Source organism: Mus pahari, chromosome 4 (genome assembly GCF_900095145.1).
Source record: "Mus pahari chromosome 4, PAHARI_EIJ_v1.1, whole genome shotgun sequence".
Lineage (NCBI taxonomy): Eukaryota > Metazoa > Chordata > Mammalia > Rodentia > Muridae > Mus > Mus pahari.
Window position 1 is genome coordinate 125,439,509 of NC_034593.1, and position 13,742 is coordinate 125,453,250.

The 13,742-nt window shown below is 41.7% G+C and overlaps 1 protein-coding gene across 3 annotated transcripts; it reads left to right on the forward strand.

The window, feature by feature from the left end:
• Nucleotides 1-2,599: 2,599 nt before the first annotated feature.
• On the forward strand, nucleotides 2,600-13,537 carry Lamtor3 (late endosomal/lysosomal adaptor, MAPK and MTOR activator 3). 3 transcript variants are annotated; one of them, XM_021196390.2, is made up of 7 exons: nucleotides 2,600-2,762; nucleotides 2,980-3,025; nucleotides 4,109-4,143; nucleotides 9,734-9,792; nucleotides 11,573-11,706; nucleotides 12,121-12,184; nucleotides 12,722-13,537. In XM_021196390.2, the coding sequence occupies exons 2-7, from the start codon at nucleotides 3,017-3,019 to the stop codon at nucleotides 12,793-12,795; spliced, it is 375 nt and encodes a 124-aa protein (XP_021052049.1). In that variant the 5' UTR covers nucleotides 2,600-2,762; nucleotides 2,980-3,016; the 3' UTR covers nucleotides 12,796-13,537. The 3 variants fall into 3 exon arrangements, with proteins under 3 accessions (XP_021052049.1, XP_029394009.1, XP_029394010.1); XM_029538149.1 differs by having other exon boundaries at nucleotides 2,600-2,749; nucleotides 12,722-13,532; XM_029538150.1 differs by having other exon boundaries at nucleotides 2,600-2,726; nucleotides 12,722-13,532.
• Nucleotides 13,538-13,742: the final 205 nt, after the last annotated feature.

The following is a 13,742-nucleotide window of genomic DNA, read 5'->3' on the forward strand; positions in this document are numbered from 1 at the left end:
GTATTTCTCTGAGCCTGGTAATCCAGAAGTGGTTCTTGAAATGTCCTGGTGTAGTAAGTTATTAAAACTGGTTATCGAGCTGTCTAGTAACTGCATAGAGGCAACAGGCACCTGATGCTAGTGCTGGCAAGTCTTGATGGTTTCTCTGTATGGTTATGCAGTACTGTAACATAGGGAGGCACTTTTGAGTGACACTGTAGCACTTTTACCAGTACCTTCCAAATGAATTGTTTGTGACATGGGTGTCCTACAGTAAGACAGGAACAATTGGTGTCTGTAATTTATTTGCATTAAAAAGTGCTTCATATTTGCTTTATTTCTGGTCTTTGGATTGTTATGTGAGACTTTCCATTTAAAGTTTTAGGGTGTTTGTTTGTTTGTTTGTTTGTTTTTAAGCTGCAGGTAATTTCCAAGGTGTGCTATGGGTTTTCAGGTCTGGTGAGGTGTTCATGGAAGCCTGTGTACTTAGAATGAAGTGCTGTTGGTAAAGGAGATCTCCCTCATGCATTCAAGACCTCATAATCAGGTTTAAAAATGAGAGGTCTGATTTGTAAAAATGTAATGTTATATCAGACTTATATAAGGTTTCGTGTGAGAACTCTTAAAGCTGCTTTTGATTTCTAATGAATGTTCTAATGAATGATTTACAAATTTTTGTCTTTCAGTCTCTGTAATTTATCTCAACATGAATAAAAAGAAGGGATGTTCTCACCATAAAAGGCTTGTCTTCATTGTATTTTATCCTTTTTTTCTTTTTCTCTCCTCCTCCTCCTCTTCCTCTTCCTCCTCCTCCTCTTCCTCTTCCTCCTCCTTTCTTCTTCCTTCTCCCTCTTCTTCTTTTGAGACAGAGTCTCACTATCCTGGAACTCACTATGTAGACCAGGCTAGGCTCTGGCTTACTGAGATCTGCCTGCCTCTGCCTCCCAAGTGCTGAAATTAAAGAAAGGCATGCACCACCATGCCCAGCATAGTATCCTCTTGATATGCTCATCCCTTTATTCATTCACTTACTCATTCATTCATTCATTCAATCAATAAATGTATGATTCCCTGCTGTGTCACAGGTAATGAGCTAGGAGCTGGGAATTATTTATGGATTAAGTCAATGATCCAAGTATAAATTTAATCAAGAAAACATTATTGTCCAGGAAATGAATGTTTTAGTTTTGGTAAATGTAAGAAGATCACAAATTACCCATTTATCTATTAACGCCTATTTATCTTTAACATTTATCTATTAATACTTATTTATTAACATTTATCTATATATTAACATTTATCTAGAGTACCTATACTATTCTGGAACGGTCTAGGAAGATTTCACTGAGAAACGAAACTTAAACTAAAACCCAAAGGATGAACAAAAGTGGGGCTGAGACACTAAAGAACAACTTCATGCAGAGTGGGACAACCGATGCTGTCACAAACATGCTGACTCACATAGCTGAGCTGGCCTGCAGGAGATCAAGCCAGCCAGCATTCCAGCATGCAGTGGGGAATGGTCGTGAACCTACCTACACTGAGGAGCTATGGGCAAGTGATGGCTTCTGAGAGAGGGAGTGTCAGTGTTCTTTAAGGGTGATCCCTGGTAGGTTGGCCATGCGCCATTGGATAGTCCCACAGGCCCAGTAGGTGATCAGAACAAACTAGACTTAATAGGTTATTGGGGTGGGGGGTGGGAGACACAGTTTCGAAGATACAGACATGGGGGTTAACCTGGGGGGGGGGTTAGAGCAGAATAATCAGGGGTAAATATGATCAAAATACATCGTATGAAATTCTCAAGGAATGAAAGTATTAAAACTTTCTGGAAATGAAAAGAAACTTGAGTGACGATTTAGTAGAAGAATTCCAAAGTAGGTGCTCCCAGAGAGCTTACGTTTTCTTTACCGGTACACGACTGTTAACACACGAGGTAAGAGCTTATCTTCAGCAAAAGCCACCAGCTTCAATTTCCCCCAGGCTCAGGCAGCCACTGCGGAGTATTTAGATCCCAGGTGATTTTAGTTTGTCCTCGGGGTTTGTACCGGAGTCTCCTAAGCCCTCTACCACAAAGAGTTATCAAAGCGTCAGTGTTGAGAAACACCGGGCCAAAGCAAATGGAGAAGCCCCCATTTTGCTAAGCTTTCTGGCCTTGCCCTTACAGTGGACTTTCTTGGATATACAAACATCAACAAAAGATATAGGCTGGTTTATTTTTTTTTATTTTTTTAAAGGAGATACAACAAATGCAGGCCCAAGAGCCAAAGCAGGCAGCCCAGTGCATGCATGTTCAAAACAGACTTAACAAACGAGCCCAGAGGCCCATGGCTGTAGGGCAGCGGCACCCTTAGGAAACTGGCTTGTAAATAAGTAGGCTGTTTAGTTCGTTCTCCTCAAACGTCTTCATTCACAAAGAAAGATCTACATAATAGGTCTGGGAAAGGTGTACGCGTACTCCGCACAGGACCATCTTCCTTTGTAGGTGTGGTCGATGGAAATAAAGGCGCAAGGACCGCAGATGCACGCCCATGGCACAGCGCGCAGGCGCAGAAGAAGAAAAAAAACTCCAGGGGGCGGAGCGGCGGCGCGCGCAGTTTCCGCTCGGGTCTCCCCGGAAGTTCTGAATCCCGGTACTGGAGGGTGCAGCAAGTGCTTCCTGGATCCCGCGGAGGTCACGAGTAATGTGACAGCGACTTGACAGGCGGCTTCAGAGAGGCGACTGAACTGCGGGAACACCCGGGCAGGTCTTTCCCAGGCTGGAGCGCGCGTGCGTCTCAGAGGTCGCCGCTCCTCTCAGCTCAGGGGACAGAGTGGGTGGGGAGAGGTGGGCAGTCCGGGCTGGCCACCGGCCGGGTCCCGGGGACCTCCCCACTCCCTTGACGGAGATCCAGGACTCTCGCCTGGCCCTGGCGAGGGCGGATCTCGTGATACTGCCTGGGTCTGGGGAGGGTGGCTAAGCCTCGGGTGCGGGGGGAGTCACGGAAGTTTTCCTTCCAGGAGTGGAGATCGACTCTGCGAGAGACGGGGGTTCATCATGGCGGATGTGAGTTGACACCCCTTCCCGAGGAAAAGGGGATGTGGGAGGTTAGCATGAGGCTGAGAGGAGAGAGGTAGAAATGTGTGTTTGGTCCTCAGCCTCGCCCCTCTTCCTGGATCTGTAGTAAGGACTTGCGGGGCCCTGAGCTTCTGTCAGGACCGGTTGTGATGGGCCACTAAGGTGCTTTAGCCTCAGAGAACTATATTCTCCCCACCTCCTAATCCTATTGGAGCATACAAGAACTCTGTGTGGGTGACACTGGAAATTCTGAAGGATGACTGGCCGCCCTTCCAGTCAGTACCTGTTCATAGGACAGCGCTCTGAATCCTCTCCCACTCAATAATGCTCTTGGTGTTGGAGTCTGAAAGGATGTCTAACGCGTGCCCCTTTAGGAAGCTATGTTCCGTGTCTGTGTGTCTGCTCAAGGCGAGAGCAAAAGTAAGGTCGTGATGGTAACGTGGAAAAGGACACTCATTCAGGTTGGGAGATAGAGGTTGAAAACAGCACACATTTAGAGTGGAGGTCATGATTATGTGACTTGTCCGCGAGTGTCTCTACATGAGTGACAGATGAGACAAGGTGGCCTTCTGTTCTCTTAGTCCTAACCGTGTTCCCTGTTAAATCTAAACATTGTCAGTATCTTTGCCAAGAAACTGAATGTTAGAGTAGTTTATCTGAACTAGGATCATTAGAAAACAATCATGGACAGTCTGTATGCCCGGACGCGGGAAGCGATTTATAGACTTTTCCCAAGTGAATACGGATGCATCAGGATGTAAATTATTGTGAAGCCCGTGATCTCATTTTACATCAAATCTGTATTTGTGTTTCCCAATTCCAAGTACACTGACATAGCCACCTTACTGACCTTTGACAGCATTCTTAGGGTGTAGGGTCTGGGTTACCCCTGTATACATGGAATGAAGCATGTAATGAAACCGAGGCCTAGAAAAAGGTTAACTTCTCCCAAGTTATACATGTCAAAGATGAAATGTCAGTGACAAGTGATGAGTTCCATCCTTTAGGGATAATGGACAGGGCTAGAACAGCACAATGTAATATGGTCTTTTAAAAATTATTCTCTTTCAGGATCTAAAGCGATTCCTGTACAAAAAGTTGCCAAGGTAAGAAATTACTGATTTGTTGCTGAATAAATTCTGTGCAACATGTTTTTTATAAATGTCATGGTAATTCTTTACCACATTTAAATACAAAACTAACCCCAGGTATCCTAAGTGATGGCTTGAGTTTCCAGATAGAGAGCTTGAGACCCGAACTGTTGAATGACTTGTGTGTGGTTCTACAGGAGAGAGATGCTGGGGACCAGAACTTAGATTTCCTGCCACTTTCAATTTTTTTTTTAAAGAACACACTACCATAGTTGTTTATTAGATTATCTTTTAAAGTTCTTAAGTAAATTTAAGAAAAGAAGCTTAAAACGTGCCATTATTTTTAATGTTACTATTTGGACCTAATTGCTGGGTCAACATAATCCAAAAATACTAGGCTAAGACGACAGTTGAAAAACAAATCCGCTTCCACACTGCACTTTATGTGCCGTTCTTACAGAGTTAACAGGTGCTAGCAGATTCCTTATGACATAGTTTACTCATCCAGAGGACTCCAGCCAGGCGTGGTGGCGCACACCTTTAATCCCAGCACTCGGGAGGCAGAGGCAGGCGGATTTCTGAGTTCGAGGCCAGCCTGGTCTACAGAGTGAGTTCCAGGACAGCCAGGGTTATACAGAGAAACCCTGTCTCAAAAAACAAAAAAACAAAAAAAGAAACTCACTTTTAGTTTAATGTAAAAAAAGATGTCTTTGTTGACAAGCATGTCTTCTGTCTGCATTCACGTCTTTCTACAAATGACACAGATTTTGTAATCATTAGGGATGAGACAGGAGCGAGGGGAGAGTGGCAGAGTCTTGTGTTTTCACATTCCAGAACAAAGCAATCAGATTGGATTGAATAACCTTTGAGGTCATCTAGCAGAATATTCTATGAAATCCTTTTTCTTATCTTCCCAGTCTAAAGTTATATAAGTGGTTATGTGTGGATATCAATTTATCTCTGTAGGTTGAAAAAAATGAACTAACGTTCATTTAGACTTGCTTGAATTGTTAGATGTATAGCTTATGTTTTTACTCTTTATAGATCAGTGGAAATTAATAACTGTTCTGGTTGTGATTTATATGGTGTATATAGAAAACACCATTGGTATGTTAAATAAAATAAATTATCGATTTTGTGTTAATGAAATATTTAATTAATTTTAGTTAAAATAATTAAAATTAATTTTAATTCTCTTTCTCTTAATAAAATGGCAAATTATAGAGACCAGCTGCTGGGTCTTTTTTCACACACATGGCCAACAGGACAGACAGTGACAGCTTTGCATGCTAACTGTTGAGTGGCAATGGAGACAGAGGTACAGGCTAGAACCATACAGGAGAATGTTAGTAACTCATGTGGGAAATAATACTTGTTTTCTGACCTTATAACTTTTCAAAACGTTAAGACTTTTCTCATTATTGGTTACAAATGTTTTGGGAACTGCACACTGTCCTCATATGTTCTCTATAATATAAAACACTGACGGAAAGCAACATGAGGAGAAAGAGTTTATTTCATCTTACAGATTACAGTTCATCCTGAAAGGGCAGGGCAGGAACTGAAGCAGAGGTCACGGAGGACTGCTGCTTACCGGCTTGCTCCGCATGGCCTGCTCCACGTGGTTTTTTATATAGCTCGCTCGACACCATCTGCCTTGGGTGGTACTGCCCCTACATCAATCATTAATTAAGAAAATCATCCAGTCTCATGGAGGAGGCATGCTCTGAATTGAGGTCCCCACTTCCCAGATGACCCCACTTTGTATCATCAACTTGACAAAAAACTAAACAGCACACAAACAAATATGATAACTAACATTTGCTTAGGAAACCAAAACATTAAAAACATTGTGAAAGTGAACTGGGCATGGTGGATAGGCCTGTAATTCCATCATTTGGAAAGTGACAAGTTCAGAGCTAGCCCGGGCTACGTGAGATTATGTCTCAAAAGAACAACAACAGGACGGTTAGATGGCTCAGTGGGTAAAGGCACTTGCTATAATGCCTGATGCGGATGGTTTGGCATGCATGATTGAGTGACCACAGGCACACACACATACAATAAATAAGAACATTGGAAATGGCAGCTGGAAAGCAAAAGAAACATTGAGTGACTTATCAAGTCACCCAGAGGGGTCTGTTTCTGTCGTATGCCTTCAGATAGGGAACAGGGGTCTTCTGTCCTTCACAATTCAATGTGCTTCATCCTTTATCAGCGTTCCATGTTTCCTCCTTCATACTTCCCATGCTATGAAGTCCTTGAGACTTCCTTTGATGTGCATGTTGTAATGTTTTCATCCACCTGCTCACCTTATTCAGGTCAGTAAACTCATTTCCACCAAGTACCCTTGGCTCCCTATACGAGCTTTAACAGTGACCATAAACTGTTGGAAGTAAATGTTTGTTTACTTTTGAGTTCTTACAGTTTACCTTTAACCAACCAGAAAGCTCCCACAAGGTAGGGCTAATATAAGAGAAGTGTGCAGATTAATAATATTGTGAAGATATACTGGGAATGTATCTCAGTGAGAGAGTATTTCACTCTTGACCCCGGGTTCAATCTGCAGGATTTCCAAAGGGACATGAATATTAGTCATAGCATATCAGCAGGGAAGGGGTTACATCACCCTTTTCATAAGGACTGAGCCCTGTTTGGTTCATATTTGCAAATCATTTCTTGAAAACAGGCTTATTGCACCCTAAGAACAAGAAGGACAAACAAACTAAAGCGCTGTGAGCTCTCTGATTTGTTTCTGGGTGCAGGGGTTTGCAGGGTATATGCATTCTTGCCATTTTTGTTTTGTTACAATTTTATTTATGTGGGGGTGTTTTGTTTGCATGTATGTCTGTGCACCGTGCCATGGCTGGTGTCTGTGGAGAGCAGAAGAGGTTCCCCTAGAACTGAAGTTGCAGATGGTTATTAGCTGACATGCAGATGCTGGGAATTGACACTGGTTCTCTGGAAGAACATCTAGTCCTCTCAACCGCTTCTTTTGTTTTTTAAAGATTTATTTATTTATTATATGTAAGTACACTGTAGCTGTCTTCAGACACTCCAGAAGAGGGCACCAGATCTTGTTATGGATGGTTGTGAGCCACCATGTGGTTGATGGGATTTGAACTCAGGACCTTTGGAAGAATAGTCGGGTGCTCTGACCTGCTGAGCCATCTCACCAGTCTCTCTCAACCGCTTCTTGAATTCTTGGTTTTAGCTACTTTATTTCTGTACTTCTCAACAAAGTCAGATAGCTCCTGGTATCAATAAAATGTGGTTTTCTCTGTTAAATATTGTCCTTGGATTTGTATTTTAAAATCTAGTTGTGACCCTCTCCCCTAAAAATCTCAGGTTTTCCATGTTTTACAGTAGCCAGTATTTTGTAATTTTATGAAAGGCCGTTTGGTGTGTGCCTTGTGGAGCCTTTGCAGGGGCGGCGAGCAGACTGCCAGTGTCTGATCAGGTCCAGGGCCTTGTGGGTGCTCAGCAAGCACTCAGCTACACCCTCAGCCCCAGTATATGCCTTTAACGCTAATGTAACGCAGTTATTAGATTAAAAGTCGTTGCTTTTAGTAAACGTTAAATTTTTGCTGATTAATAAAATGTATTTCTTATGAATATGTCTCTTGTAGCCCAGCAATTATTAGTAAAATCTATTCAAACCACTCCTCGTTGTGTGTAGACTTGGAAACAACTTCTCTATCTGTGACCTGATTTCTAAACAGGAGTGCTTTAAGTGCTTGTTAGGCTTGTCCCTCTGTGGATTTGTAATCCATTAAAAAGAACATTCTACTTTTTTACCTCCTTTGATGTACTAGCTAATATTTAAATTAACTACTGTGGAAATTAGAACTTACCTGTGCTATACAGATTTTTTTAACATTTTTTATAATATATTGAGCACCTGTCTTTTAATTTGATTTTTTTTTTCCGCGTAGACAATATACTTATAAAATTCAAGATTGCAAGGCTTCCTGTGCCTGTCCTGCAGGCATGAGCTCTGCTGCTAGAAGCATCTGGCGTCAGAAGTCTTTATGTACTGGCAACCAGGCACAGTTAGGAGTGCACTGTGCGCGTATATGCACATACAAAGCTTGCTTTCACAGTTTATAACATAGTTTGTTGCTTAAGGTACATTTTCCGAAACTGAAGTTACTTTTTCACTTACTATGACTTAAAGGGGCTAGAGAGATGGCTTGGTAGTTACAGGCACTTGCTGCTCTGTGAAAAACACAGATGGGTTCATGTCCTAGCACCCTTGCTGGGTAATTCACAGCCACCTCTAAGTCCAGTTTTGGGGAGTTTTATGCTCTCTGCTGGCTTTGGAAGGTACCATCGTGCATGTCCATACACAAGTAGGCACACAGATGGGATTGGCTTGTTTGTTTTAAATCCATGAGAATATACATGTTGGTGGGTAAAGACTTAAGGTGCAAGTGTAAGGATCTGAGTTTGGGTCTTCAGAATCAAATGAAGTCAGTGCTCCTGTAGTGAAGTGAGATGTGGGGGCAGGGGAATCCTTGGAAGCTCATGGCCAGCTAGTCGGAGAGACCTGCAGATGTCCTTTATCCTTTTAATTCCACGTGCAGACTGGGTCATGGTCTCTGTCTCTGTCTGTCTGTCTGTCTGTCTGTCTGTCTCTCTCTCTCTCTCTCTCTCTCTCTGTCTCTCTGTCTCTCTCTCTGTCTCTCTCTCTGTCTCTGTCTCTGTCTCTCTCTCTGTCTCTGTCTCTCTCTCTGTCTCTGTCTCTCTCTCTCTCTCTCTCTCTGTGTGTGTGTGTGTGTGTGTCCCTCCCCTCCTCTCTCTCTCACACACACAGATATACACGCATACATACATAGACTCTTTCACACACACAATTGAAATCACATCTGCTCAGTGCCTAAGGAATGTCCCCTCCTTTTCAGTTACTTGATGCCCTAATATTCAGCCGAGCCACCACTTCCCCAGGGAAGTCTTCTCCCTATAGATCTTCTGATGGCACCTCCCATACTAGGAATTTTACCTTAGTGTAAGATTATTTGCTTGATAGCCACTCAACTTAGATTCTAAGATTGTAGAGTCAGTTTCACACTATCAGGAAATACTAAGTACCTTAAAATCTAAAAACCCAGTATCAGAAATCAGAAAGAGTGAGGAAAAGAAAACAGACAAAGTTTCTTTAGTTTTTACCGTTGTCACAGCTGAACCCTTTTCTGCTTCTGTAAACCATGGAATGATAGAACATAAACTTTACTCTTCAACAATAAACATGCATGTTGTAAATATCCTCAACATTTCAGTGGTGCACAGTTAGTGAATTTCTAGACAAGTTTTCCTCAACACACCTGGGAACATAGTCTAACACACACACACACACACACACACACACACACATACACACACATACGCATGCTTATGTTTTTCAGGAACATGCATGAAACAGGGCAGGGGACTTAGCTTGGTGGGAGAGCTCTTGCTAGAGTGTGCACCTCCCTGTGTTCTGTCTGTAGTGCTGGAGGAGAGAAAAAAGAAAGGTCTATATGCTTGAGAATTCCACCATGAGTCCAAGATACATATTCGTAGAAATCAAAGTCACTTTGTAATACTGAACTTTGTTTTCTTGTAGTGTTGAAGGGCTCCATGCAATTGTTGTGTCAGATAGAGACGGGGTGCCGGTTATTAAAGGTAAAGCTAACTACTTTATTCATATGGCACGTTTACTTTTGACAAAAAGAAATGTTTTATATTTAAATAATTAAAAATATAGACAGCTTATTTCAACAAACTAGAAAGACTGTTTTAGTTGTTTGAGGAAGTATGTTCTTTGTCTGTTGAGGACTTGGTATAGAACCTATAGTGAACTGCATGTCAGCTGGATCATGTAACATCTCACATCTGTGTGCATTTACCTTAGTCCTGGTTATCCACTGAGGATGCTTATGGCATAATACAAACCACGAAACAAGTCTTTACTGTTGAAAGTGTGAGCAAGGCAGGCAGGCAGCCAACCCCTAAGCCATGCCACTAGCTCACACTGGTGGGGTTTTGTAAAAAGAATTATTGATTGATTGATATGAATATGAATACACTGTTGCTGTCTTCAGACACAACAGAAGAGAATATCAGATCCATTACAGATGGTTGTGAGCCACAATGTGGCTGCTGGGAATTGAACTCAGGACCTTTGGAAGAGCACTCAGTGCTCTTAACCACTGAGCCATCTCTCCAGTCCCACTGGTGGGTTTTAGTCTTGCAGGGTTTTGCTTCTTTACTAGAAATATATTTCTTAAAACTCTAAGTTTAGTTGATCAGAATCTAAGAAGTTTTTAAAAATATATCTCTGGGGCTGGAGAGATGGCTCAGTGGTTAAGAGCACCGACTGCTCTTCCAAAGGTCCTGAGTTCAAATTCCAGCAACCACATGGTAGCTCACAACCATCTGTAATGAGGTCTAACGCCCTCTTCTGGTGCATCTGAAAACAGCTACAGTGTACTTAAATATAATAATAAATAAATCTTTAAAAAAAAACAAATCTCTGTAAAGTCTTGAGAACTCTATGCATGCATACAGTGTATTTTGATCATATTCGGTTCCACCCCAAATCCACCAAACATGGTTTTGGCGGCCCTCAACTTTTCTTTGGTGTACATTTGCTGTAAGCTCATGAGGTAGTGTGAACTCAGGTTGTTTACTGTTGTATCTCCTGGCATGATCAAAGTGGACTTTGCTGGTTTCACTTACCAAAGATTAAAGATGAAATAGTATCTTATGCATTGTGTTTACAATTTCTTATCCACATCAGGACAAACACATCCGGTAATTTTAGACATTAGGATTAAAACGTGCCTTAGAGGTCGCCTGGTTTAGTTCTTCCATCTTATCCATTAGCATGGTCAAGTGCAGAGGACACTGCCTGTGCAGAGCTGGGCATTGAGTCGGTGACTGTGCCATCCACCACACAGCCACACAGTGTGGGCAACTATGGCCAGCCACCTTCCTCTTCTCACCCCTAGAAAGAGGGCTCAGGTGATTTTCCAGCCCTAATGTTCTTTCCCAGAATCACTGTGTGCCACTGAAGCTCCATACTAAGTGGATGCAGCTACACTAGTCTAGCCTTAACGAGTGAGAGGAACATGAAGCTGGCAGCCAGCCATTGGGCTGTAGGTTTGTATGAGAGCAAAAGACTTTCTCCATTTAATTCTGTCTACAGTAGAGTACTGTAGTATAGTATAGTGATTTATTTATAGTCTGAGATGACCAGAATATTCATTTTATCACATGTAAGTCAGCATTTCGTCCCTGAGTTATTTATAGTCACAGACCTGAGACCCAGTTAGCAGTAGGCTTTTCAACATGGTAAATGTACTGTTGTGCCTAGGCATTTACTGGTTTATGTTTTTTAAAACTTGCTGTTGAACTCTTCCCACCATACTCTACATAATGTTTATTTAATCACTGATCGCAGTGGCTAACGACAGTGCTCCAGAGCATGCCCTGAGACCTGGCTTCCTATCCACTTTTGCCCTCGCCACAGATCAAGGCAGCAAACTCGGACTTTCAAAAAATAAAAGCATCATCTGCTACTATAATACCTACCAGGTTTGTATATTCAGTTTATAGCTACTGAATGCTTTACAGTTTATAGCTACTGATTTCACCTACCATTTTTACATCTTGTATAAATTGTTTTTAGTATAAGTCTAAATTTTAGTGTCAGGGGATAGAATTTTTCATATTTAGTCTAAGCTAATCTTTACTTTAAAAAGGGGAGTAATTATTATGGAAAAGTACTTAAAACTTTAAAAATAAAAAGCTTGTTATGCTATAAAGTATGTGTTAGGTCATTATTAACTCCAGTAGATGGTGCCGTTAGCTTACATAGCTGCCATTCTTCAACACAATTCCTCTGTTGTGACAAGTAAAAAAAAAAAAAACCACTTACCTTGAAAGTTCAATGATGAGCTGTTTACATTTGTATCCTTGCAACATTACTATTTACTTCTTTCTTCTTAGGTGGTTCAGTTCAATCGCCTGCCTCTGGTGGTGAGTTTCATAGCCAGCAGCAGTGCCAACACAGGTATGTGAGAAGGGCCACAGATACAGACTGTAATTCTTTATACCACTGTGTGCAGTGTGACAGATTAGGACTGACAGAGCCTCAGACCTATCTCTGTTTTCTCTTGAACTCAATTCCCAGTTCACACGCCCGCCTCCCTCCCAGGCCTCGTCCACCTCGAGGGTGGCTTCCAGATGCTCTTGAGATGAGGCAAGACATTGGGTTTTGCCATAGAAACTAGTGAGCTTGTGTTGCATTGTGTGTGCTGTTTGTAACTCCCATTGTTAGCCTGTGAAAAGGAAGGGCTACAGGACATGCACTGAACAGAATACATATGGGGCGCTGTATAAATGACTTAATTCTCTACAACAACCAATTAAATCACAATGCTGAGACAAGTTGAATGTGACTGACAAGTTAGAGATACTTTTGTAGTTTCTTTTCTGTCGGTGTGGTGAACTACTCTGGCAAAAGCCACGTGAGGAGACAGGGTTCATTTTAGCTCAGAGTTCATAAGAAAAATCTTGTAACATTCTAATTTTTTTAACTCTCCTTTAGGACTAATTGTCAGCCTGGAAAAGGAGCTAGCTCCGTTATTTGAAGAACTGATAAAAGTTGTGGAAGTGTCTTAATCCAGCAGTGGTTCTGACGCATACCTTGGCCTCACTGCAGCAACCCTGGACCAGGCCAGCAACCTTCAAACCACAGTAGTACTTGGATCTATGTGTTCAGAAGGCCGCTTTTCCACATTACACTAAAGAAGACCCTATCGCTATAAGTTATAGACAGATCAATTGTTATATTTATGTGTATAAAATCTTTTCTTACTTAGTGAGATCTGGGAACGCCACAAAAATGGTTCATTCTATTGCAGCTCCCATGGAGTTAGTGCAGGCACCTGAAAGCGAGTGGTATCTGCCCAGAGCATGGGTCAGAACAGGACCATGAGGCCCTGGGGCCAGCAGGCACACCTGCTGAACTCTGCTCCACTCCATAAGCCGCAGACCCTTTTACTGAGAATGATAACGAGGTCATATTTTTCTTCAGATTATATTTTATTTCTTCGCATTGTGAGGAAAATGAAATGGCTTAGTAAAAATAATTAAGTACAATCACTAACACTTTGTGTGTTGTCAGTGAGGATGAGTGTTACTAATGGATTTGATTCTTCAGGGTGCTGCTGTTCAGTGAGAATGGAATCACTGCTTACGACATCTCTTCCGCGTTTCTGTAACCACGCTTCCACCATTGTGTTCTTTGTGCAATTGAAATGCATGTTACTGAATTCTGTTTCCTTATCAGGATGTATATAAAAATGACAGGATGGCCATTTTTTATACATGTGTATAAATAAAATAGTATTTTTAAAGGTACAGAATGAGCTCTGTATAGGCCTCTTTTCTGGACTTTGAAAAGTTTAGTGGGCATAATTCTACCCTTCAGAATAAGCCATGAATAATTCATATAGGGATTGTATTGGAGGTTGTGCCTAGTATAAACTGTCAGAAAGAAAGAAAGAAAGAAAGAAAGAAAGAAAGAAAGAAAGAAAGAAAGAAAGAAAGAAAGAAAGAAAGAAAGA